The sequence below is a fragment of the Dermacentor variabilis genome, chromosome 10 (assembly GCF_050947875.1).
Source record: "Dermacentor variabilis isolate Ectoservices chromosome 10, ASM5094787v1, whole genome shotgun sequence".
NCBI classification, from domain to species: Eukaryota; Metazoa; Arthropoda; class Arachnida; order Ixodida; family Ixodidae; genus Dermacentor; species Dermacentor variabilis.
Genome location: NC_134577.1, coordinates 58855986 through 58880063, shown reverse-complemented (window position 1 = coordinate 58880063; position 24078 = coordinate 58855986). Strand labels below are relative to the sequence as shown.

The 24078-nt window shown below is 43.1% G+C and overlaps 1 protein-coding gene and 1 long non-coding RNA gene across 3 annotated transcripts in view; one reads left to right on the top strand and one right to left on the bottom strand.

The window, feature by feature from the left end:
• Nucleotides 1-23503, bottom strand: part of Klp68D (kinesin-like protein 68D) — a 33186-nt gene extending 9683 nt beyond the window's left edge. For both annotated transcript variants that reach the window (XM_075672796.1, XM_075672797.1), the window contains exons 1-19: nucleotides 23321-23503; nucleotides 20903-21015; nucleotides 19097-19182; nucleotides 17650-17757; nucleotides 17385-17509; nucleotides 13766-13890; nucleotides 13522-13605; nucleotides 13348-13427; nucleotides 12339-12408; nucleotides 12112-12204; nucleotides 11250-11382; nucleotides 10321-10408; nucleotides 10103-10198; nucleotides 7406-7601; nucleotides 5324-5521; nucleotides 3675-3794; nucleotides 3175-3293; nucleotides 2285-2401; nucleotides 899-950 (exon numbers count right to left, since the gene is read on the bottom strand). In XM_075672796.1, the coding sequence (XP_075528911.1) occupies nucleotides 899-950; nucleotides 2285-2401; nucleotides 3175-3293; nucleotides 3675-3794; nucleotides 5324-5521; nucleotides 7406-7601; nucleotides 10103-10198; nucleotides 10321-10408; nucleotides 11250-11382; nucleotides 12112-12204; nucleotides 12339-12408; nucleotides 13348-13427; nucleotides 13522-13605; nucleotides 13766-13890; nucleotides 17385-17509; nucleotides 17650-17757; nucleotides 19097-19182; nucleotides 20903-20923 (1911 nt within the window). In that variant the 5' untranslated portion in view covers nucleotides 20924-21015; nucleotides 23321-23503. The remainder of the gene's footprint in view (nucleotides 1-898; nucleotides 951-2284; nucleotides 2402-3174; nucleotides 3294-3674; nucleotides 3795-5323; nucleotides 5522-7405; nucleotides 7602-10102; nucleotides 10199-10320; nucleotides 10409-11249; nucleotides 11383-12111; nucleotides 12205-12338; nucleotides 12409-13347; nucleotides 13428-13521; nucleotides 13606-13765; nucleotides 13891-17384; nucleotides 17510-17649; nucleotides 17758-19096; nucleotides 19183-20902; nucleotides 21016-23320) is intronic.
• On the top strand, nucleotides 100-20181 carry LOC142560590 (uncharacterized). Its single transcript, XR_012823398.1, has 2 exons — nucleotides 100-1289; nucleotides 20056-20181. It is a non-coding gene; the product is annotated as an uncharacterized LOC142560590 (long non-coding RNA).
• Nucleotides 23504-24078: the final 575 nt, after the last annotated feature.

The window sequence follows — 24078 nt, the reverse complement described above, 5'->3', positions numbered from 1 at the left end:
GACCTCATTTTCTGTTGGCTTTATATTGCCATGATTAACAAAATCGAGCCCCTCGCTTCACCTTCTTCTCTCATTTATTCATAGTGAGGTAATAATATATATAGACGCATGACTGATGGACTTGACTAGTAAGCTTAGAAGGACTAACTGTTGGGCTGGTCGGTCTGTCGCATTAACTGGAAAACTCGGCGTGAATAAAATACACAAGGACACATGGAACAGACGAGGACAAGTGCTTGTGGTAGGTTCAGATTTGCCGATTGCCGAGTGTGCTTGCCACTTCTCGTTCGCCCAAATCAAGTGTTAGATTCGTTATAAACCATTCCTAGTAGCATTAATCCATTTTCACTGCTTCTACACTGGGACAATTTCACACAGCCTAAGCCTGCAACAAGCAACTGAGAAACCCCTGTATAGGATAGCCAGATGTTCCTTGTGCAAGCTAATCTCACCCTCTTTCCTCTCAATTTCTTCTCTCGTACCTCTGCATGTGGCCAGATTTTTTTTAGTTGAAACAGTTCTGAAACTACATTTAGACGCCACATATTTCCAGAGGCTATTCTATGGGGGCACTTAGATTCATGTGCCGACAGTGGGCAACAAAACAACACTTTGTTTCAGTGTGTCATCACTTACCACCTACAAAATATGCCTGAAAAAGCAAGTGAAAGGCTATGTATGCGGAGTGAACCATAAGCAATGCTCAGTTAGAACTGTCTACTATTACACTTACGACAACGCAAACAGATTGGGTAACACAAAGGGAAGCAGAACAAGCGCCTGTCCTTTTTACTTTATCCATCATGAATATTGATCGACTGGCTCAGTTTCCTATGTGAACATTACAGACTTTCTTCTTTGAAAGGTAACATACGTTGCCCCAAAAACACAGTATTACCTTTGACTTGAGGCTCGACTTGGCCGAAGGTGGTCTCAGTGGTTCCATAGCCCTGAAAAGCAAGCACAGCAGCCTTGGTGCTTTCTTAAAGGGACACTAAAGAGGAACAGTAAATCTCTTTAAACTGATGAAATTTTGATGCAAAAGCGTCGAACATCCTATTGAGTGAAATAGCCAGCGGTGTCTGTAGCAGTGAAACTTTCCACTGGCTGTGATGCAGGCTTGGGCCTCGATGGAGCGGAGCGGGCAAAAGGGAACAGCTGCTGCCGCGGTATTGCATGATGGGAGAGGGAATTGCTGCGACACCACGTCACCCTTGCTCTCGGAGACATGTGTCATCCGCGTGTTCGTTGTCCGTGCAAGCTCTCGCCTGCGTTCTAACTGTGCCTTGGTAAGGCCAAATCGAAATGTGCCAAGCGTCCCAATGCGCTCGCTTGCCCACGAAGGGTTCATAATTCGAAGGACCGCACTGCGGCGTTCAAATCGACATTATTGCTTTTGCAGTCACAACTCAGAAGGAGTGCTTAGGAGCCATTATTTACTTGTAGAGAAAGTGTTAAAGTGAAACTTTTCGAATAGCATGCCTATGCCTCAGCGCTGGTATGTAAATGTAATGTCACAGACTTTAAGGTATCTCCTGTTCGTGGGCTATTTCGCACAGAAAAGAAAAATGTTTTGAAAGTTTCTTAGGTTCAAAGCATGGGAAACAAAATTTTATGTTTATTGACACACATCGGCTGTATTCATGTTTGTTGTATTGAACTTCATTGCTTAGCTGTCTTTAGTGAAAAGTGTGGCAAGTTGGGCAGCTTGGTAATGTTGCATGTTGATGGATCAACAACCCAAAGAAGGACGTGGACTTTGAAAAGAAATGCAGATAACAGTGCTTGTTACATCTCTTTTCTATGTCCGTTTTCTAAGTCTACATCCTTTTTTTGCACTGTTTGTCACCGTGCTGCCCTTGCAGTGCAAGTAGTTGTTCAAGTAACCTCCTTCTCATCAAGTAATCCACCTGTGTAAATGGAATACACTCGTAGCATGGGCACAACATTAAGAAATACATAAATGTATAAAATCAGTTATGTGGAAGTATAGTCTCATGCATTCGAAAAATGTTCATACACACAAGTAGTAGCACAATTTAATGCAATGCTTTTTCACTGATTAACCCGTCCGAGTTTCCTCTGTAGCAATGAGCTGCTCTCGATGGTTGATTGCATAAAATGAATAATTAATATACAGTTAGGATAGTAACAGCTCCCGCGCTAACAGCATGATCTAAGAGCAGCTGCTCTAGCCACTCTTCCATTGGTCAAAAACAATGTGTACAATTAGCATATCACTAAGTAATTGGACTGTTAATAATAAAAATGCGTAGAGGCATACCCAGGAACTTCAGATAGTGGCAACAAGGACCACTGATCTTCATCTTCATCGTAGACAACTCGTGAAAGAATTTTTACTTTCTCTTCAGGTGGGATGAAGTTTTCTATGATGAGGTACCTGCAGAATGTAAGCAAAGAAATGTTAAAATTATTTCAAAGGCGACCTGGCACACTACAGTGATGAAACTTGACATGACATTGTTGTTCAAGATACCATGCTGCGATACAATGGTCAAGCTCTTGCCCTTAGTTAATAAGACAAAGATCAAAGTCAAACATGAAGTTTTTGTAATCTTTGGAATGAACAAAGCTGAAAACTTTAATGCAATATTGAGTAATATTCTAGTTAGAAGTCTCTGTGCTTAGCAGAGAAGCCCATGGTTAAGAATTGGTTAAAAATATTGTCAAATCACTTTAATATGCTGAATATAAAAGACCCCCCCCCCCCCCCAGTAGTGTATTAAAGGAACTTAGTGAGGCTATAAAATAAAAAAAGTAGGAGAAGACTTTAAGTGTTTAAGAACACCTACAATTCCGTTAACTTTAATTTGCACCTTTCTGTTCATAATGGGAAAGTAATTAATGCAACACTTTTCACCCTTTCTTTATCCCAAACAAATGTGATCCTTTTCCATCGCAGAAATCTCGGCAAAATATGTGTAGTCTCAGTGGCGGAGACAGGTTTCAGCTGAAACAACTGAATTGAGATGTCAGCATTTCTTCTTCAACTGAAATCAAACCTCATTTATAACCGAGTGTTATATTGGTTATAGATAAAATAAAGCAGTTTTGGCTCCCCCTACAACTTCCTTATGATGCAATTTTGCTGTATGTCCTTGTAGACATTCAACCGAACTTCTCTGTTCCTCTGTCACTTCTGGTGGCACTCACTTGAGTTTGAGTTCCTTGGTGAGCAAGTTTTGAGTCTGCTCGAGGTCACGCCGTTCCTTCGAGTGTTCCTCCTGGAGGTCCTGAATTTCGGTCTTCACTGACTGCAGCTTTGCAAACAGCTGTGTAGTTTTGTGGTTTATTTGTTTTTTGCAGCAGCAAGGAAAAAGAAGGACACAGTTTAATAGAAATATGTGTCATACACAGAGAGCCTTTATGAAAGGAACACGTGAATGTATGACCTGCGATCCTCAGTGGCTGCCTATGGAGCCACCACTAAATGGATGCTTGAAACTTGAGAGGTGCTAGCAGTTACCTGTCACTTTGAGCTTTCTGTACTCAACCGTGGATATGGTTTGGCTTTTGAAGTTATTCCAGCCCCTGGTAGCTGCCCCTAGTAGCCGTCGAGCCTTTCCCAGCCGCCGGCCACGCGCTTGCGCGTTTCCTTTCATAAAGGTTTTGTGTTGCACACAAAATGCTAAAGTGAGTGAAGCCATGCCAACCTTTCTGAGCTTCTTGGTCTTGATGTCTACCTCCTGCTGGAGCGATGTGTACGTCTCTTTTATCTCCGAGGTGCCTTCCTCTTGCATCTCAAGCTGTTGCAGCATCTCCCGTTCACGCCGCTATGTTTTGGAAAAAAAAAATATTCAGCTCTCAGCAGCATCTGAGTAGCAAAAGGCTCAGGAGGCTCAGGAGAAGTGAACTTTATCCACAGACACTATGTGAATGCCCCTGGACTGTTTAACTTACCAAAGAATTCACATCAACGTAATTTGCGTTGAAGAGAGTCTATTGTTCTCACAAAAAATAGGCCACGAGATACAATCTTCCCTCAAGATTTGAGCTTTAGTAAGAAGGCAGTTCTCCAATATGAATATTTAAAAAGCTGTTAGTTAAAGCAAGTATGCAGCTCATCTAATGGTAAAAAGTTTCCTTCTTCCTCTGTCTCATTTTTTAAACTTTTAATAAAAATGTAGACATATTAGTATCAGCTGGTGCCGGCACTGGCAAAGCAACAGAATACTGCTTCGAACACCCTTAAAAAATAAAGTGTCAGATATACTCGCAGAACTAATATGAATTTTAAGCAACTTTTGTTCATAGAGAAAATTATTCTTCACACTGTCATAATGCTCCCTATGAAGAGGTGGGGGACGTTTGTTGCTCTAATTTTCTTTGGAATGACTGCCTTTCTTTCTTTTTTGAAATTTAAATTGATTTTTTCATAATAGATTACAGGTTATAAAAAAGAATAAGGTACAGAAGGAGGTCCCATATTCAAAGACTGTATCGGGACCTCCTATGTAGATGCTTTGTAGATGCTCAGCCAAGAAAGAACGCAACATGAAAGTCACCCTTAAACTTCTATCACCCCAGTATGAGAGGCTCAAGCAATCATGACACCTATGCTAGTTTAGGTTCATTCCATTAGTGAAAAAAGAAATACAAACCACTTAAACAGTACCAATTGCAAGACACACGCTAAAATATATGCAAAGTGCTGTTTAAACAGGGCAGGACAGTGTTTTGTAAAACAGTTTTAAAGACCAATAGAAGTTGCATTACACTCTATCCTTAATATATTAGAAGTGCTCTGTTATGGACTAGTTGGTTCATACTGAACAAATAAGGTACTGCACAATATGTACCAGCACGGATGGAAAGAGAGATAAAACACAATGTGTTACTATTTCTCCTTTTGCCTTACTTGTTACATTTTGCGGAGTACATTGCATGCACAGTATATTATGCCTTCTCTTTTGCCATCGTTTCTCTCTTCTTTCTCTTATCAACTTCTTTTGACGCTGGAAGGCATAACCCATTATACAATCAACTAACTAGCCTACATTCTTGCTTTGACTATGACACTGTCCAGCATTTGATTGTCAGCTCTCTAGAGTCACATCACAACAAAAAGAAAGGCTGCCGACCAAAAGGTATTAGACGTTTCAGCTTTTGTATGAAAGCCCTGTTCACAAACCCGAAACGTCCAATACTTATTAAGAACACATTTTGGTCAGCATCCTTTCTTTTTCTTGTGACACGAATTTACTAATGAACCAGACGAGGTGTCGTCAAACTATCGATTTCATAAACAGCCACTTGTAAGTCTGTGCAACAGATGGGTTGGAAACTAGAGGGTAGTGTGTACCTTCTGCTCGGCAATCTCTTGGCGTCGCTGTTCGAGGGCGCGCTGCTGCTCGTTAGTGTGGTCAACAATATTCTTGTCGCCCGAGAGGAGCTTACTTTCCATGGCGCGCACCTTCAGGGCCAGCTTGTCGGCTGCCTCCTGCTCCCGTAGAAGCTGCTCCTGCCTCTTCTGCACCTCGCCCAGCAAGCGTTCTCGCTCCTGCGAGGCAGTGAAAAGTGTCACCAACCACGGGGACATACCCCTAAATGCCTATATATGTTTCAATGAATAGGTGTGAAAGACATGTACTCTATGCCACAACGTCCAGGCTGTGTCCCGTTCACAATTTCACACATCTGCAACAAAAAATTAACATAATTTTGTCACTGTGATGACGACGGAAAAGCTTTGTTAACAGTTGTTATCCCCATGAGGGCCGGATGTGTTGCACATTTCTACCTGCTGTGTGCCGGAGGATTTTCCCAAAGGGCATAGAATTCAATTTCAGTCTAATAAGTAACAAGTTTGCAGGCTTTAGATTGAAATGGTATTTTACCAAGTTCGTTGACCTGCACATCCAAGCAAAATAATTGTGCTAGTTAATGATTTGACTTCTTTGTCACTATCACTGTCGCTGGGACACCACTCGTGGTCAATATCGGAGACCTCTTAATCTGAGTTGATAACGAGCTCTCGAACTTCTGCATCATTCATAAACTGTAGGGGTTTCCCTGCCGCTACATTAGAGAACCAAGAGACACAGGCTCGGAGGTAGACACGGGCGGCAGCAAGATACATAAGACATAAAAGCTTTATCACACCACCTACACTACACTGCTATAACACCGTACACTAAGAAAAGCTGCTTTGCAAGTTCAGTTTAAACAACTTCTGTTTACATAGTACAACTAGTACAAGGAGGTTTCACGTTTGCAGCTCATCTCAAAAAAGACGGGGAGTGCGTGGCAACTGTGACACTGCCTTACTTGGGCATGGCAAGTGTGTACAGGCACTAAGGCGAGTCGATTTGGGTGTGGCAGTTAAAAAGTTAATGCCACATTATGAGCAAGGCTGTCCAGCCGTGTCTCATCCACAAAAGGAATCATCATCAGTTTGTAATCTTGGCATTGTCAAGGGTGGCGATGTGGGCTTGTTACATCTTGAGCAAAGGTGGTTGAGTACAGAGAAACACGAGAATAAAAAGAAGGCACGTTGGACAGACAGGTGCCCCTCCATCCAAAGTGCTTCATGTTTGTCCTCGTTTTTCCCTAGGCTGAACCACCTTTTGTCGTGGCAGTGAAACATGAAAGAAAGGAAAACACTGTGACCAGCGTTGAACCGGGAACTTTCCTCTGTTAAACTGATTCCCTAGCCAACTATGTCGTGACTAGATTGACGAAGTGCAGGCACTGGAAGCAGCAATGGCTCATAAACCATCCATAGCTGTTTCTGCTACAGTGAAAGAGACTGTGCTAAACCAGCAATGAGTTGGTAAAAGGGATGCAATAGAATAAGAATTGCACTGAACTGTCGGCCTAAGAAACTGTTCCTGCAGCATTTAATTACAGCAGTGCAAGTTTGTAATGTTGTCGTCCCGGAATGCTTCGATGTTGACGTAACCACCAACAGGTAGAGTTCAAAACACGGTGGCCATGATGCATTTATGGGTCCTGCAATCGATTTGGCACCTGCTGTACACAAAAGCATAGCCTTTGAAATTGCAGGCTGATACTCGGAGGAAGCTGTCGCTAGAGGTGTGATTTTTTACACCACCTACTTGACGCACTGCTGCAACCTGTGATACCACTCTGTGACACCACATTGCTGTCACTATGACACCAATGACATAATAAAAAAAAAAGAGAAAAAGTGTAATGGTTTAGCTGCATCGGCTTTAAGAGAGGAATTCCCTAAATTCGATACCAGCGACTGTGCTTTCTTTTCTTTGAACTTTTATATTCCATTCCAGTGTTGTCGTGATGACATGGTGATGACCACTTCTTGTTGCAGACAGGATAGCTTTTGCTTGAAGTGCACCATTATCTTCACTGCAGTTTACTGTCAAATACTAGGCAGAGGTGCAACAATAAATAAATAACTTGCCTCTGCTATGAGGCTGTGGTCGTTCATGATGGCCACTCTTTCCTCATCGAGCGTCAGCTGCAGGGACAATGGTGAAGTGGCACGATCGTCGTCTGCATCACCGTCAGCCAATTCGTCTGCTCCTGGCGATACCTCCTTGGATGAAGGTCGTTTCTTCTTCTTTTTGGTGTCTCTAGCTGCCAGTTGGGCCTTCAACCTGTTATAAAGCATTCATTAATGAACTATACTTGTGAAATGTTTCATTAGGAGCTGCTTTTATTTCCATTCTGCCTTCTATTAGCCCTTTGACGATCATTGCTGTAAATTTGTGGCACCGCGAAAAAGTCCCAAATGGTCAATGCTTTATACTTACGGCACCGTCTGCATGTTTGAAAAGCGCAACAATTTCTGAACTCTTTGTTGTCCAGCAAGTGCTGCCATCTTGTGTAGATATAACTGATTTTTATATGATCCATAGTCCCTTGGTTTTCATTCCACAGCTGCTTTATGCTGGCATTTCAGCGACTGCTTGCACATCCACATGTGCGGGGGCGCGCAGTGGTAGGTTTTGTCGCCTGTTTCCCTTCGTTGCGCTCGTAAAAGTCTATGTATATCTGGTTTCGAATCTCTCAAAGACTCACTGCTAGGTGCTCGCCCATCTGTTGCTCATAGGGGTGTGATCACGTGTTCACAAGCGGGTGCTGGTATATACAAACAATGTCACCGTATACAAATGATGCTGCTATGTCTGCATTTCTTTTCTCAAAACTCGGCTAGCGAAGGCCGATTGCTCCTCGTTAGTGGTGAAACGAAGGATTACTGCCGGTTTCTGACTCGCTTGGTTTTTCTGACAGGCGTGCAACCATATGGTTGTCTCGTGCACGCTCACACACCCAATTCGATTACGCTATGGGCGTGCGCACCGTATTCTCTGGTGCAAGTGAGCCGAGTGGCAATTCCTCCAATGTGGACCACTACCCAATTGCCGAATCAGACAATATGTATTTCTGCGTATGTACTTTTTTTATTGTTATTAAATGTATTTATGGAAAGCCCATCTGGGTCCGTATTCTGAGACGACCCACTTCGGCGATACTATCGCCTTGGCCAGGCCTCCGTCAACGTCGCACGCTGATTGGCTGTTTTAGCGAAACCGGAAAATAAATAGCGCCATCCAGTAGTTCTGGTCTTTATCAATCTGACGTTACGGTGTTGGTGGATGCTCCCGACATATATTGAGTAAACGACTGCGTCTTTTCGTGGTCGTTTGCTGGTGTAGTGTAGAGTATCTTTTGATGGCAGTTTGCGCGTAGTTTTGCACAGTGATATTTGTTGACTGTTGATCGGCTATTGCATAGTGTTGCCTTGTGCAAGTGACAATTTTTGGTGTCAGTGTCTCGGAACAGCTGGCAGCGGCACCATCAACAACACACTGCTCGCGTGGTTGGTGGTATCTGGTTGGTGGTGAAGCGTGGTAGAGACAAGTCAGACGATGCCACTCCAGCGGTGCACGATGGCTGACACACAGAAGCAGAAACAGTGTGTCACTTTATAATATGCCATCAAAAATGTGTTTAGCAACTGCTTGAGTTGTAACAAAATTTTTTTCATTAAAATTAAACATTTCACGCTCCCTTTTTCAATTTATTTTACCTAAAGTGGTCGTGGCCAACCGTACTTGGTGTGCAGAACCCATACTGTGGCCATCGCACTCCAAAACAACACACCCGAGCCACTCTGCGCTCACACGGTGTGCTCTCTTGTGCGTTGTGAAGCATTCGAGGGCGCCTGTTGGTAGTGCATGCTGTTGTCACAGGTAAGCAGCTGGTTGACTTATTACACGTGATCGGCGATAATATCGCCGAAGGGGATAATTTCACAATACGGCCCTGTATTCGGGAATAAACAATGCATGCTTACCTACAAAAAATATTTGTTTGTCACTTTATGTCCCCCTAAAAGAATTGTGGTGCGTTTTTTTTTTTTTCTTTCGAAATAGGTCAGCCTGAGGATTTTAAATCTGCAATAAAAATTCAACCCAGGGAGGTTGCACCTGGCGAAAAAAAAAAATAGTGGCCCTCAGAGGGTTACAGTAATTAATTGGACAATTGGAGAGCTTTCACATGTCACTCGCTGTGCGAATGAATATGGTGTGCCCGTCAACATCATCAAATCAACTGCCACTCCTCTTTGCATCTATATTGTCTGTGTAATTGAATGAACGAATGGGTTTAATGCCTCGAAGAAGAACCAAGGCTTTAAGAGATGCCATAGTGGAGTGCTCTGGATTAATTTTGACCCATGCTTAGGTTCTTAAAAGTGGACCCAGAGCTCTGTACAGGACTATTGGTACATCCTGCCTGCATTGAAATGCACTGACTATGGCTGGGAATTGGATCCCCCAACTTTGTGCTCGGTAGCCAAATGCCACAGCCACAGGGTGACGGGTTTGTACCAACGAATTGATTAAGGGTAGGCACAGAAATATTCGAGCAATTTATAGTAACATTTCTTAATCACGCGTTTGTAACCGCCACTTCGCAATACGTGCTTGGACGGGTTCCATGCCTGGAAACACAGCGTAGTGACGACAGCAATGTTTCGCAAGACAGGCAAAGAAGCAATGAGATTTCTAGCACAAGTTCCAGCACAAGATAAGTCAACTCCAGCTCGAGCTTCAAATGGTAAAGCACCGGAGTGATGTGCACAGGAACGCACCTTGATATCTCCTGCTGGAACTCTCTTAGCAGTGCATCCTTCGGGTCCTCATTCACACGCGGCCTGTTCCTGATGTTCTTCGCCCGGTTGGCATACCTGTTCGTGAGCAGTTAAGCAGAGCGAATGCATCAAGTGGTGCTCAGAGGATGGCGCACGGGTGCTTTTAGCAGCAGCCATTTGTAGTCGCGACAAGGTTTAATGCACTCAGCTTGCTGCACCTTAGCGTCGTCAGGGTCTCCTCGTAGTTATAGCTGGCTGGGCCAATGTTGGCGACCATGATAGTTTTCGCATTTCCCCCGAGGGAGTCTGCACAGGAAAACGACAAGGATTTAAATACATGAAGATCACATTCATCACTGCAAATTGCACAAAGAGAGAACCACCGCATTGGCGTCTTCAAGAGGAAGCTTTTGTTCAGAGCAAGCTATGATTTCCCCATTCAGATGCTGTGTGTAAAATGTGAAAAATGCTCTCCTTGTGGGAAACTGATGAACGAAACTGAATAAAATTTGTTAGAACTAGGAGAACACTAAAGTCTACTAGCTTTTCAAAGTATAATTTCAATTTAAGGGCTTAAGTCTTTCTTAAATGTTAAAAATTTGCGATGAAAAAAATGACACCATCATGCTTTCAACCATCTAATTCCACATCGACACGAGGTATTGCGATGCTGTAAATTATATGTGTTAAAGCGTCCCAAGTGAAAGAATATAATACTTTAGTTACAGCTTTAATTGCATGAGTTTTAAAACTCATGTTAACAAATTATTCATGTATTTCCGTGATGTATCGTATGTCCTCTACTTTGGGTGTCCTGACTGATACAGTTCATACTATTGTATTTGTTTTCAATGCACAATTACGAGGTTGTAAACTGGATGCCCCATTTGCTGTCTTTATTGTTCTGATTTTTGCTAATTTTTGCTGATTTCTGGAGAAGAACCTGGGTGCTTAAAAAAAAAAGAAGGTTGATAGACTTCAACTTTCTCTTTCATATACAATGTAGTAGTACATCACCAAATCAGTTCAGTGGAGGTTGAGCACATTGATTTCTACATTATTACAAATTTTGGTTGGAACTCCCTAGGCAAGACTTCCTCTGAAAAAACAAACTTCATAAATGACCCGGCAGTGGTTTAACACTGACCTTGTAGTAGCCGCGTAAGTTTGGAGTCCCTGTAAGGCACGTGGGAACTTTTGCCATCCACTAGTGCTGATATGACATTTCCCAGTGCAGAAAGTGAGAGGTTGATCTTGATGGCTTCTTTCTGCCGATCGCCCTGGCATGGAAGAAATCACAAGAAGTTAAATATATACAGAGCTCATTTAAGAAAGAAGCCAACTAAATGTGAATAATACTTCAAAGCATACAAAACAAACACTCATTTCCCTTAATTAATTACATCTCTTCACCTTGCGAGTTTTCGCAGAACTAGTACGTCAAAACAAAGACACAGTAGCACCGTTGAACCTCATTATAACGTCGCATCTGACATGAAAATATGCTTTTTATAATTGATATCCATAATAAGCTTATATTCTTTACATGCTGTCTTTTTTTTAAATTGCGATAAAGACTTGCCCTTAAGGCATAATTCTCGGTGCGTATATGTGTATTATATATGTGCTGTGAGGCTTGTGTTGTGTATGAATTGAAGCAGTGTTTTGTGGAATCTGTTGTCATGTATCCAGCGGTCATAGACATGCTGATATCAGCGACAAATATGGTTAGGGTTGTGTTTGCTTTGTTATATCCGATAATTAGTTATATCTGAGTTTGTTATATAGAAGTCTGACCTAACAAAGTGACAGAAAACTCTGCTGTTTAAAGGCAACACTTGAACTTAAGTGTGCAGGTCTTTTTACATGTTGCCCTCAATAAAATATTGCAGCTACGGCTCACAACTGAACTTGTAACAGTAATAGAAAGCCATACGACTGAAGTGCTTTTTTTTCCTTGTGAAAAGGGCAGATCATTTAGTGAGTACATATAGATACCAGCGACTTACAGACGTTCCTGTCTTGGCTTGTCTCTCACTGCCAGCCAAGTCAACGAGATTCAGTTTCCCCACACGGATGTGATGTTTGCCATCTGGTCCGAGCTGTAAGAAACATTTAATATTTACAAGATGTCGGCAGAATCCTTTCGTGCATGAGCTCTCACCATCTTCTTTTTCCCCACAAAGGTAGTCTAAGGATATGCACAAGGGTATTGCCTCGTGTGAGAAAAACTTACGTCACTGTGCTCAACCGTGATTATGAATATAGCGTGCGATCTTGAACTGTGTAAGTTCATGTTTGTAGCCCTGCAGGAAAGAAAAAAAATGTGAGTGGAGAGAACACATGACTCTGAAGTTTGGGATGTGGAATGTGCTTTTTAAGCCACAACTAAGCCATGTAGGAACCTAACCTGAGGTAAGCTAGGTTATGTAAGACAATTATACAGTGCACTTATATACAGTGTTAGAGGAAACGGGGCTAGTTAAATACTGAAACTGGTTTAAAGGGGCACTAAAACAGATGCACTAAATCACTGTAGACTGATAAAATATTCTCCCAAAACTATATATTTTGTTAGTTTCACGGTAAGAAAGACAATGAAGACCAAACTTTTATGTTTTGAATTTTGCCCTGATGGTATATCAGTGTGACGTCATTAATTTTAATGCAGTATGCTTATTCAAGATGGAGCTTTTGAACATTGCAGTTCAAGAATGAAAAGAGATAGCCAGAACACACCAATTGTATGAAAAATGAAAAAAAATATATATAAAGGTGCCTGCTTCCTAATAAAAAGCAAGTGAAGCAGCCTTGTTAATTTGCCAAGCGAGAAACGCAGGCTCATTTCTTGTCATGTACCGCAATTATAGAACATCATGGAATCAAGGTACTGAGTTTAAAAGAAGAACCAGCATAGAAGACAATGTGAGTGCATATGAAATTTGGAAGCTAGCTGAACCAATTCTGGCATTTCGCCTGTCAACTTCCCTGCTTGAGTCGTGTTCTGTGCTATTGCGTTTCTTTAATTACAATTAGCTGCCCAGCTAGGAGTGAAAAGAATAAGGAAAACGAAGGGGCTCAATTTTTGGTAATTGTAACCACATGAAGCAAATAGTGAAGCCAGGGTCAGGGACATAGGGAACTAACTGTTTTTTTTTTTAATTGAAAAGAACAGTTAATTTAGCTTCTGCCTTTTCTGGCTTCACTGCGCTGCTAGCAATCTTGAAGATACAAGGAGTTCGTACCCTACGGATCGGTTCTGGTTTCCAACTGCCATGACGTGCTCAATCTCCTTGATGCTCTTGCACACAAACGAGGACAAGTCCTGCAGCACAAATTTAAAAGGCATATAGCACTGCGTGACAACCTCTGGAACATCTGTCCCGAGCAGTGATTGCCAGAGTTACCTCCAACCTTACCTTAACGTAAACTCCAGTGTCAGGCCTCTCTTTCAGCTCTAACCGCTTTAACTGGTCCTTTGAGATCAAGTCTCTGATCTCCTCCTGCATACAACAGCAAAAGTAGTAGTAGTTGAAGGAGCACTGACACAACATTGTCAATAAGTAAATCAATCAATCAATCAATCAATCAATCAATCAATCAATCAATCAATCACATCAAACAAAAGTTGGGGGGCCCTCAGGCACCCTTTAGTCAGTTTACCTGATAAATCTCAAGATACGAGGTCCTCACAAGGTACTGCTGGTTATGAGATCTTGCAATATGGCTGAAGATGTGCTCAAAAGAATTAGGAATGACACCTCGGCACTCAGGGTTGTTATGAATTCCTGCAAAAATAAATAAAGTGAGTAAGAGGACGAGGAAGAAACATGCTACAAGAAACCATGAAATGACATAATGACCACCATAATCATCAGCTTATGTAAGTCCACTGCAGGAAGAAGGCCTTTCCCAGAGATCTTCAAGGACGACTGTTCAGTGTTAAGCTGAACCCAACCTATGCCTCCATATTAACCTCACCACTTCGTGCAATACCTCTGCACTTTCCTGCCCTTAGCACCCATTTCGTTACGACATTCAACTGCAAGTTAGCCAGCCTATGTACTACATAGCCTGGCCAACTCCCCGTAAGGCACATTTGACTGGTCCAGAACACTCTGGCAGCACGCTTTACATTCGGTTGGCCAAAATCGGGTGCTTGGAACACATTTTCCTAGTCCATTTGGAGTGCCGCACTCCAGCACAGAGTGCTCTCACCTTCTGTGCTGGGAGTGCGACTGGGATTCGGCAGAACTAAAGTCACCTGGCTTCTGCGGTTGCTCTGTGAGCAGCTGAATGTCTGGTGCGTGCGTGCTTCCCCTACCTCCAATCTCGAGGGAGCGTCGCACTTGCTGCAGGCTGAGCTGGAGCACAGCAGGAAACGGTTGAATGTACCATTAATCTCAGCTAGGATGTGGTCCACCCATGTTTGCTTTCTAATTCATATGGCTGCCTGTCTGTATATTAATGCTGCCTTTATCATATTCCCTTCCAGTGCCCATTGCACTGTCCTTAGCTTTCTTACAAGCGTCTCTGTTATCCTCCAAGTTTCAGCCCGATAGGTTTGCTTATTTGTTTCAAATGTATGGTGCCATCGAGTGCTTTGTAGAGTGCGCAAATGGCCAGCCTTGCTCTGCAGGGCAGCTCCTGGCGCCGGTTTCTGGGTCGGAGACAGCATGCGCAGGAGCATGTGCGGCCTAGTAAACATGCAGAACTGCACGCAGAGGTGATGTTCATAAGCATTCACAGTCAGTGAGCGCACATCATTTATCGCGAAAGGAAAGGCATGCTTATACAATTCATTCTATGGCACTTGGGGTGCTGCAAGCACCCTCAAGACGAGTCAAGGTTTGGGTAACTAAAGGTGCTTTTCAGCGTCGCCGCTCGTGAAAAGCAGTTCTGCATGTCTATCAGGCTGTGCGTGCTCCTCGGCACACTATCTCTGACCCTGCAACTGCCACCAAGTGTCGCCTCGCAGAGCAAAAGCCTCCACACAGCAGTGGACAGCACTGTAACGCGGGCCAGGAATAGGCCCGAGCAGAAGGCGCTACATAAGAAAAACTACAGGTGATTCAAACAGAAATCAGCAGCAGCAAACAACATGCCAGCTCAGCAACATGACATCACCACTGAAATGAATAAAAGTGGTGTTCTGGTGTAGCTGCATAGTAATGAGCTTCAGAAACATTGAGCAGTAAAGAATTCCATCCTTTGATAGACTGCAGAAAAAAACTGTGCTTATGAGTATTCATTCTTTCAATGATTGGAGCTAATGAGTGACTGCGGCTAGCATGAGTTTATCAATTCCCAAGAGGTTTGATATACTCAGGGGTTTTCGGATTAATTTTACGTAATAAAATGTTATGAAGAAATGTAAGACTCTGTGTCGAACTTCTAGCATCCGGATGTCATTTGTTAGCATTAAATGAGACATTGAGTCTTCACCTCTCTGAAAACGAATGTGACCCATTTTCTACGAATGAAATAAAGTCTAATATCCTTAAAAATAAAATAACTATTAAATTCTGGGGTTTCACGTGCCAAAACCACAATACGATTATGAAGCATGTAGTGGGGGACTCTGGATTAATTTTGACCACCTGAGGCTCTTACTGTCCGCCTGGTGCATGGTACACAGGCGTTCTTTTTTTCGTTTCGCTGCCATTGAAATGCGACTGCGGTGGCTAGAATTTAATCCAACACCCTCGACCTTAGTAGCGCAATGCCAAAGCCACTACGCCTCCACGGCAGGTGTCTAATATCTCTCTGGTAGGTGGGTTTGACACAATGGAAGTATATTCCAGCTGGCTTCTTACACATGTGATAAATGCAAGAAGCTTGACACATGCTGGTTAGTACCACATCCCTCCAGTAGTTAGCCTCTGGGAAATAATCACATCATAAAAAGAAACTAATTGAACAAAGGCCTTTAAAAAAGATGAAGGTGCGTCAAATGTGCAGTCTTGTCCTAGAACAATTGAGAATTGTTATACGAACTCTGAAGTACAAAATAAGATTAAAAAAACAAACGGAAAGTGGTGCTGAGGTTTAAGTAGATCAGTACCACACCTGCGTTATGTGCAGCAGTAGAACAGATGTAAGAGCATACGGTACACGGTGCCAGGTTATTTCCTTAGGATAACAACTTTTATTCATTTACTGATACTCTCAATCACATTCGGGGATCATAACAAGAGGTGAAGGTATAAAAAGAAGTCACGTAACTGTGATGACGGTTTCACCAGTGTCGTAACTATTGCACAAAGGGAAGAAGTTATCCACCAACACATAGCCGTCGAACAGATAATTCCACGCATACAAAATTTCGGTAAGCTCAGACAGGCAGCTTTTTTGGAAGCCACTGGACATAAATAAAATAAAGATTAGAACACAGGACAGAACACTATGGGTGTCCTGCCTTCTGCTCTTCATGTTTGTTTTATCACTGCTACAATGGCTTCCTTAAGTATCAATCAGCTTGCCTGAGAACAAGTTATGTTGATGTGCGACTTTCTTTGATGGTAGAATGAAAACTATGGCTCTTGGCAGAGCAACATTCTGGTCAACGATAAAATATTGCTCCACTCTGTTTCTCTCTCAACACTTTCATAACCAAGCTCTTGCTAAAAAAGAAAAAAGAAAAAAGACTAAGAATTAAAAAAAAACATTTTGTTACACCAAAATTTTGCACAACGCATGCATATTGAACAGCTATATTCACATTCACAGTTCATTATTCATGTTTACCCAAAATAATGGGGTACAAGGCCTGCTCTCTAGAAAGCTGCGTTCCCTCAACACTCCAAAATGTCTTAAAGTAACTGTTGAAATGCAAGCAAACAAATGGAATACAAAGTATGTTCATAGACTAATGGTCATACTTGCCTACACACATACTAAATCTAACATGACTTCAAGGACACAAGTTTGCACCTTACGACATTGGTCTTGCTCACTAGTACAAGTACAGCGCGGTCTTGGGATTTATAGCATTACCAGGTACTGCAGGGCATTCCCTGGTGCCCTGTCATACTGTCACAGTACAACAGATATTTCTGCCTGTTCAACAGGAGACTGCGACTAGAATTGGTACTATACAGAAATATTTTATTACTTGTTGTGCTTTGTTGGCTTCAAAGCTCATCAAATGTTTGTCTTGCAACTGTTTTGTGAGTGTTTCATATGACAATGCCACAACTTTCTGCACTACGCACAAGTAAAACAACAGCAAGAAAAGGAAATAGAAGAGTGTGGGGGGGGGGGGGAGGTGTTAGCATATTACCTTCCATAGTGTAAGTTTTCCCAGTGCCAGTCTGGCCGTATGCAAAAATGGTGCCATTGAATCCCAGGAGCACAGAGTCAACTAAAGGCCTGAATGTCTCGTCGTAGAGATCCATCTGTTTCGAACTGCGAGATGAAAATTGGCTTTCAGTCCAAGCGTAAGGTGACAGCATCTTAGTCTGGTGCTGTCACGGAAGAGTGCACTGTTATATCAGCTGCTTCCTTCGCAAATCGCTGCCCTGATGAATGGGAAGAGGGAAACTCACTTGCAATCGTAGACCGCATCAAAAGTGTATTGCTTCACTGAATCGGCATCTCCAGCTTTCGGATTTCGTATAGTCACGATGCCGGTGTCCGGGTACAAGTCAACAATTCTGCAAGTACAGGCCCAAGTCAGCAAAACAAGCAGCCTACTATGTACACTGCCTTTGCCAGCAATGTGAGCTGGGTCATTAAAAGCTGAAACCAAGCTATAATGGCTGCATGCTTGTAGACAAACAGGTACATTAAAGAGGGAAAAATCAGGCGAATGCATTGGCACTTCCTGTCTCCTTTGCTGCTTGCCGCTTCCAACAATAATCTCTGCAGTGTAACTTTTGAGAACTTAGTCATGTCTTATCATCTGAGAAAATTGATGGCAGTAGAGTGGGTAAAAACATTTTCTTGGCCGGCACAGAATGTGACGGCAGTGCCGCTATGACACAATGCTTGGCAGCTTGTCTACACGAGGTGTTCCATCCGATGCACTGTCCTTATCAACTGGCCACGACCAAGTTAACGAAGTGACACTCACAAGATTGCCTCAAAGTTCTCACAGTACATGACCATCATCGGTCTATTTACATCTGCTGCTGGATGAAGGCCTCTGTCGGCAACACTCAGCTCTGTCCTGTATCGACCGGTTTCAGCTTATACCCGAAAATTTCCTTTTATCTTACCAAACAGTCTAATTATCTGTTGCACTTGACTATGTTTCCGTTCACTTGGCAACCATTCTGTTATTCTAACAAACCATTCTTTATCTGTGCTACGCAGTCTGTGGCCTGCCCAGCTTGACTTCTTTTTACTCTCAGCTAGAAGATCAGCTACCCCCATAGCTCCTCTTTCCCAGACTGGCACATTCTTGTCTTACGATAATTATAATTTTTAATTCTATCATTTTTTGAGTTCTTCTGGGATTCGTGTGAGAGCTCACTGATAGAGTTGTCCACTGCAGCGACGATGAATTTCAGGGCTCCTTTTTTTCTGCTAACTGACCTCAACTAACTGTTCAATGTTTAGGTGTACATGCTATCCGAAATCAACAGCAAATGGAAAGAGAGAACTTGCAAGGCTGCAAACAAATGCGTGACACATTTCTGCTAACTGAGCTCAACTAACTGTTCAATGTTTAGGTGTACACCCACTCCAAAATCAACAGCAAATGAAAAGAGAGAACTTGCAAGGCTGCATACAAATACGTGAAACATTTCTGCTAACTGACCTCAACTAACTGTTCAATGTTTAGGTGTACATCCTATCCAAAATCAACAGCAAATGAAAAGAGAGAACTTTCAAGGCTGCAAACAAGTGCGCGACACATTTTTTAATGTGAAATGTGTGAGCTTTGCACAAAGTGGTCTAGTTACACTGTGTGGAAATGCACCTTCTGAACACTTCAAATTCACACTTAGTACTGACAGAATAAAAGAATATCCAAGAAAAACACATCACCTTCCGTGGCCATCAGCAATTTCCTGCTCACTAAGTGGCCGACACCTGACGACGACTTTGACGGATTCTGATTTCGCTGACCTGGCCTGCAAAGCAGACATGTAAATCACATGGTGTCACAAAAGTGCGCATAATCAAAGCGTGCGCCGCGTATCACGAAAGCCAGCAAAGGAGTACCTCGGCTCTCAACAGCTTTGACAGAAGGCGAGAGCGCGTACACCACAGACAACCAACGCGATCAACAGCGACTAGAAACTTGTAGAAGATACTCGAAGAAGGGAGAGGAGTGAGAGGGCACGTGCCAAAACACCCTCTCAAACTCGACCCACGGTGAACATAGCGAGGAGGTCAACAGCCAGAACGAGTGCCAACAGATGAGTCAAACCCCCCTCGAAGATGTGTCTGTGGCCATGGCCGAAAACGCGAGAAATGTCTTGAAGATTCCCAGGCTTTGTTCATGCAATGGGAGCATGACTCCGTTAGAAAGCTCAAGAAATGCTGGCAGAGGCGATAAAAATGCAGTGATGGAATTACGAATAGAGGAGACCGTGCCAGTGAAGAGATATGACGCATAAACTGACCATTTGCAGAAGAGGGGACTCCCTGACAAGCTGGCCAACGAGTTTCTCGAGTGTCTGCGTTTTGCTGACCTGTCGCTGCCATGTGTTGTCAGGGGGTGGAGAGCTTTTCAAGCTGCCTCTTTACAGCCTTTTTTTTCTCACCCTCTTCTGTGTTCAGTGGGAAATAAAGCTTCATTCATTAATTAATTCATTCAAGTTCCTTCTTCGAGATTAGCCTCGAGCTACGCCAGGGACGTCAACATGGGTGAATACAAGTGGACACTTGGTGGTACTGTTTATTCTGTACCATACATGTTGAACTCTTATTGCTTGTCGTTAATTATCAGTCTTACACAGACTACTCGTGATATAATGCTTTATAAGAGACTTTCTTTACAGGTGGGAAGTGTGGTCCTCTGCTCCAAGAAGAGGGGTTGGTTTGGTGTGAGCAAATGACATACAGCATACTTTTGTGAAATTGATATTTCGACCAATTCAAGTAAATCGCAAGACTTTTGGCTGGTCTGTTACGTTTTCCATGCATTCTGAAGCCAGGTATTCCAAACGAGAATTTTCTTAATTCAACCTTTCTGGCTTCCCATTGAAGGGGAATGCAAACAGGAACAGCTGATAAAAGGTCAAGAATAGTCTCAAACCAGGCAGTTTGAAAGGCTATCGCCACAGTTATCACAATATATTTTTTTTTATTCATGTTACCTGCACAAAATTAAATGGAATACATGGAGAAGACACCACAAGTACTTGGGCTGTGTCTGCCCAAATGCTGGAGTATTCTAGAGGGTTAACAGTATGCATGTGCTGTAATAACGCTTTGTTTTATGGTTCTTGCATTTTGTAGACCTTTGTGTAAGTAAATTTCAGCAGTAGCTTACCATTTATTGTATCTCTGTCTTCTCTTCGCGTCCAATTTAATCTTGCACTGGTAACATGAATCAAGAATCCAGCAACAAACTATGCCTGTCTAACAGCATCACTTAGCAACACGATGATATTGCTTTTGTTGCTTTACAGCACACCATTCAAACATTCTAGGAAAGAGTGCTGGTAAATTGTACTAATCCAAGCCAGCGATTTAGCCATGCTACCTTCTCAAGCCTTGCATTATTGTCAACACAGTGTAATTCAAAGTTCCCACACTAGGTACAACAATATGTAGTCCCAGGAAGTTTGCACCAGTACAAACTTGTCTGTATCAATGTACAGGCATGCAAGAGCCACCACTCACCATGTCTACAGTTTTGCCCATCTCTTCAATCTGCTGAAAGTCCCTGCTGTTTATGTGGAGGGCTCTTCAGAAAAAATGAAAAATGTCGCTGGGCTTAAAGAAGGGGTACTTATCTGCAAAAGAAAAAAGTAAAACACACAGAAAGAAGAGGTGAGTTTTATCACAAGCCTACCTTATTGCCCACTTCCATTACATAACAGTTTCAATGTTTGTGTGAGCACTTCTAATTTGTGCACTTTTCATCATTTCCCATGACTCTATTGAGTGAAACTTCCCTTAAATTGCTGCTGCATAACTAAAAGACCACAAGCTGTTTCAAACTATGCCCAAGGTCCAGAATATATATAGAGACAAGAAAATGTAGCCACTGTGCTTTTTCTGTTCCTCATTCACATATCCTCTCTTGGTGGGACTTGGCAATGCACAACTTTGGCAATGATGTATAAGGTGACCAGACGTCCTGATTTAGGTGGGACACGTCTCACTTTTATCTCTGTGCTCCCGCTGTCCAACGGTTTATGCGTGGGACAGTGTTTTGTCCCGCTTTAGCCTCTCCATGCCACGAGTTATACCAAAATGCCTACGCTGCGGTGCCGGTGTCTTAGGTGTCGTGGCACCACCTTCAGAGAGACTCGAGATGCAGGTGGCGCAGCCTGAAGTGACGCAGCAGCATCTACGGTGAGATCTTATAATGGTTTGAGAAGCAAACTGCTTGCTTGTCCTCGCGAACGGCTCCCTTTCCAAATCATTACAAGAATGAGCGCACGACCGCTTACGGCTTTTAAATTTCTCCATCTGGCTACTATGGACTTAATAAAGGCAGAATGAGACATCCACCCAATTGTAGCAATTGCTACAAAGGAAACCCATACAGGTTCCTTGAAAGAAAAAGCCTTGCATTTGAACGAAAATTCATCCTGGTCCAGGACGAATTGGACTCCTCAATGCGTTGCCTAACGAGCCGCAGTGAAGCCAAAGTGCTCTCACCACGCCGTCTTCATCCCATTTTCCTCGTCACGCATTTGTTGTTGGAAGCACATAGAATAATGACAAAGTGCAAGTGGACATGAGCTGTGAAGTTTGGAAAAGAGCTTCTGTTCACATCAACGAAACTTGCAATAAATGTTGAATATCATTTCTCTCTTTGGCACACCCTTCCTTGGCACACCCTTTGCTTTGGCATCCATGGAATCTGGTACCGTATTATTAACGGTGACACTTTAAATTGAAATGACCAAATGAATGAAGTGCTGCTTGACTCAGGTGCGATACAACTACCAAATAAAGCAATACCACACGATTAGGGAACACACTTATGCTGCACTGGGAGCACTTTCCATGAAGTTAGTCGCAATGATGAGCTTTTTTTCTGTATTTGGCATATGTTCACTGTTACAAAACAAACCTAGCTGCCAGTTGAAATAATGTTTGGCCTGCACAAAAGTGCGCCACAATGTTAATTATTATACTGACACTTTATTTAATTCAATTCTTAATTAAAGCCTTGTTTATGCACTTTGCAAAAAAGCTCTGGAAGTGTTTACTACACAACTCGTTTATGAAAATGATGCATTTCACATAGGCAAGAGAAAGAGGGTCGCCGTTTTCGTATGGATGAATTATTTCGCTTTGGTGAAGTACCTGAACAAAATAACCGCTAATTAGAATTAAGATGTAGAATTAGATCGGGTCCATGCAGTTCTATGCATACAGCTAAAAGAAAGTTACTGTGCAATTGAACACTCCCAGAATAGCTCTCTGCAGCCACACTTACATTTGAATCGTGGCAGGTTGCAATGGCAGGTATCTTATTAAGCACAACAGTGTCACGATCAACAAACTCTGTGCTGTATTTAGGTATGCACAAGTACTACCAGATGTATAATGTCTGTTTATGCGCACGTAGCCACGTTTCCACATGGCTATTAATGGAAAAACATGGTGCGACCCATGCCAGCGCGTCATCACTCAGTATTCGTCATCGTCACTGAAGCCCAGCGTCATTAGTTCAGTATAGTGCATACGTATTAGTGCAGATGATATCCTCAATCATCGAATGAGTGCACTTCGCATGCGCCCTTATGGGCAATTTGTTAAGTACGTAGCCCCGCTTTCAGTTTTGACGGGAGGTGTACGAAGAACCAACAATCGACACCTACGACCTCGCGCAAGTGCCATACAAAGTTAAAAAAAGAAAGAAACGAAGGCGCTGATATAGAATATATCGAGCGATCTCTCGTACGTGAGATAATCGTTCAGTTTAGGAGTTATCCCAGCGAGATCACAGGCGCATGGTGGTGGTGCATCTTCTCTAGCCAAAAGCGAAATGAGAAAACGCTTAGATCATGGCTTCATCTCGAGCACTGAACACTTTCACGAGCGCGCGATAGCGCAATGCTTGATCAAAAGTGCACGTACATGCCAACCTTTACGTCGGTGTGGTCATAGTGGGCACCCCAATTTGGGCGAGTATCACGGCCCGTCACCAGCCATGACGGCGGAGCTTCTGGTTGCCTTCGCCGCTGGTTTCTCTTTATTTCTTTGTACTTTTTGGATGCCAGAGAGCGACGTCGAGCCCCTCCCCTTCGTCTCTGCGTGAGCGTTGAAGATGTGGTCTCCGTCTCCGTGGTAACGAGGATCTGGCTTTGGCTTACGAAGAGCTTCGTTCATTGTTCACGCGGTCGCATGTAGCCAAGTCCATCCACGTATGGTCTTTCAATTTTATGCGCGGGAACGTACGCGTAGTCAGGCGCGCCGACATGGAGGAAGGAAAAAGATAGGAGGGAGCCATGGGAGGGAGCTTCTCAAATCACCCGATTCTTGGCCAATCCCCCATAATGGGTGTCAGCCACCCTCGGAGGAAAGCAAAGCAAAGCATACCACAGCGTGACTGAAGCCAAACCCGCTGGTGGCCCAACACGTGGTCGCACGTCAAAGTGCGCGGTTGCCTTTAGTGTTCCCACTCTGCAGGCAGAGCCACGGCAGAGCAGCTGAACAAGCGCGCACCGAATAAAAATTGCTGACATAGCTACTGGGAACCAAACGTCTCTGCTAATCTAGATTCTTGCTCCGTGATCTCAACGCAAGTGGTCACGTATTGGGCTACTACTGTGGACTGCTGGCTTCACGAAGCGTTCGTTTGCCAAGGCTGGCTGCGTGGCGTAATGCTCCCTAAT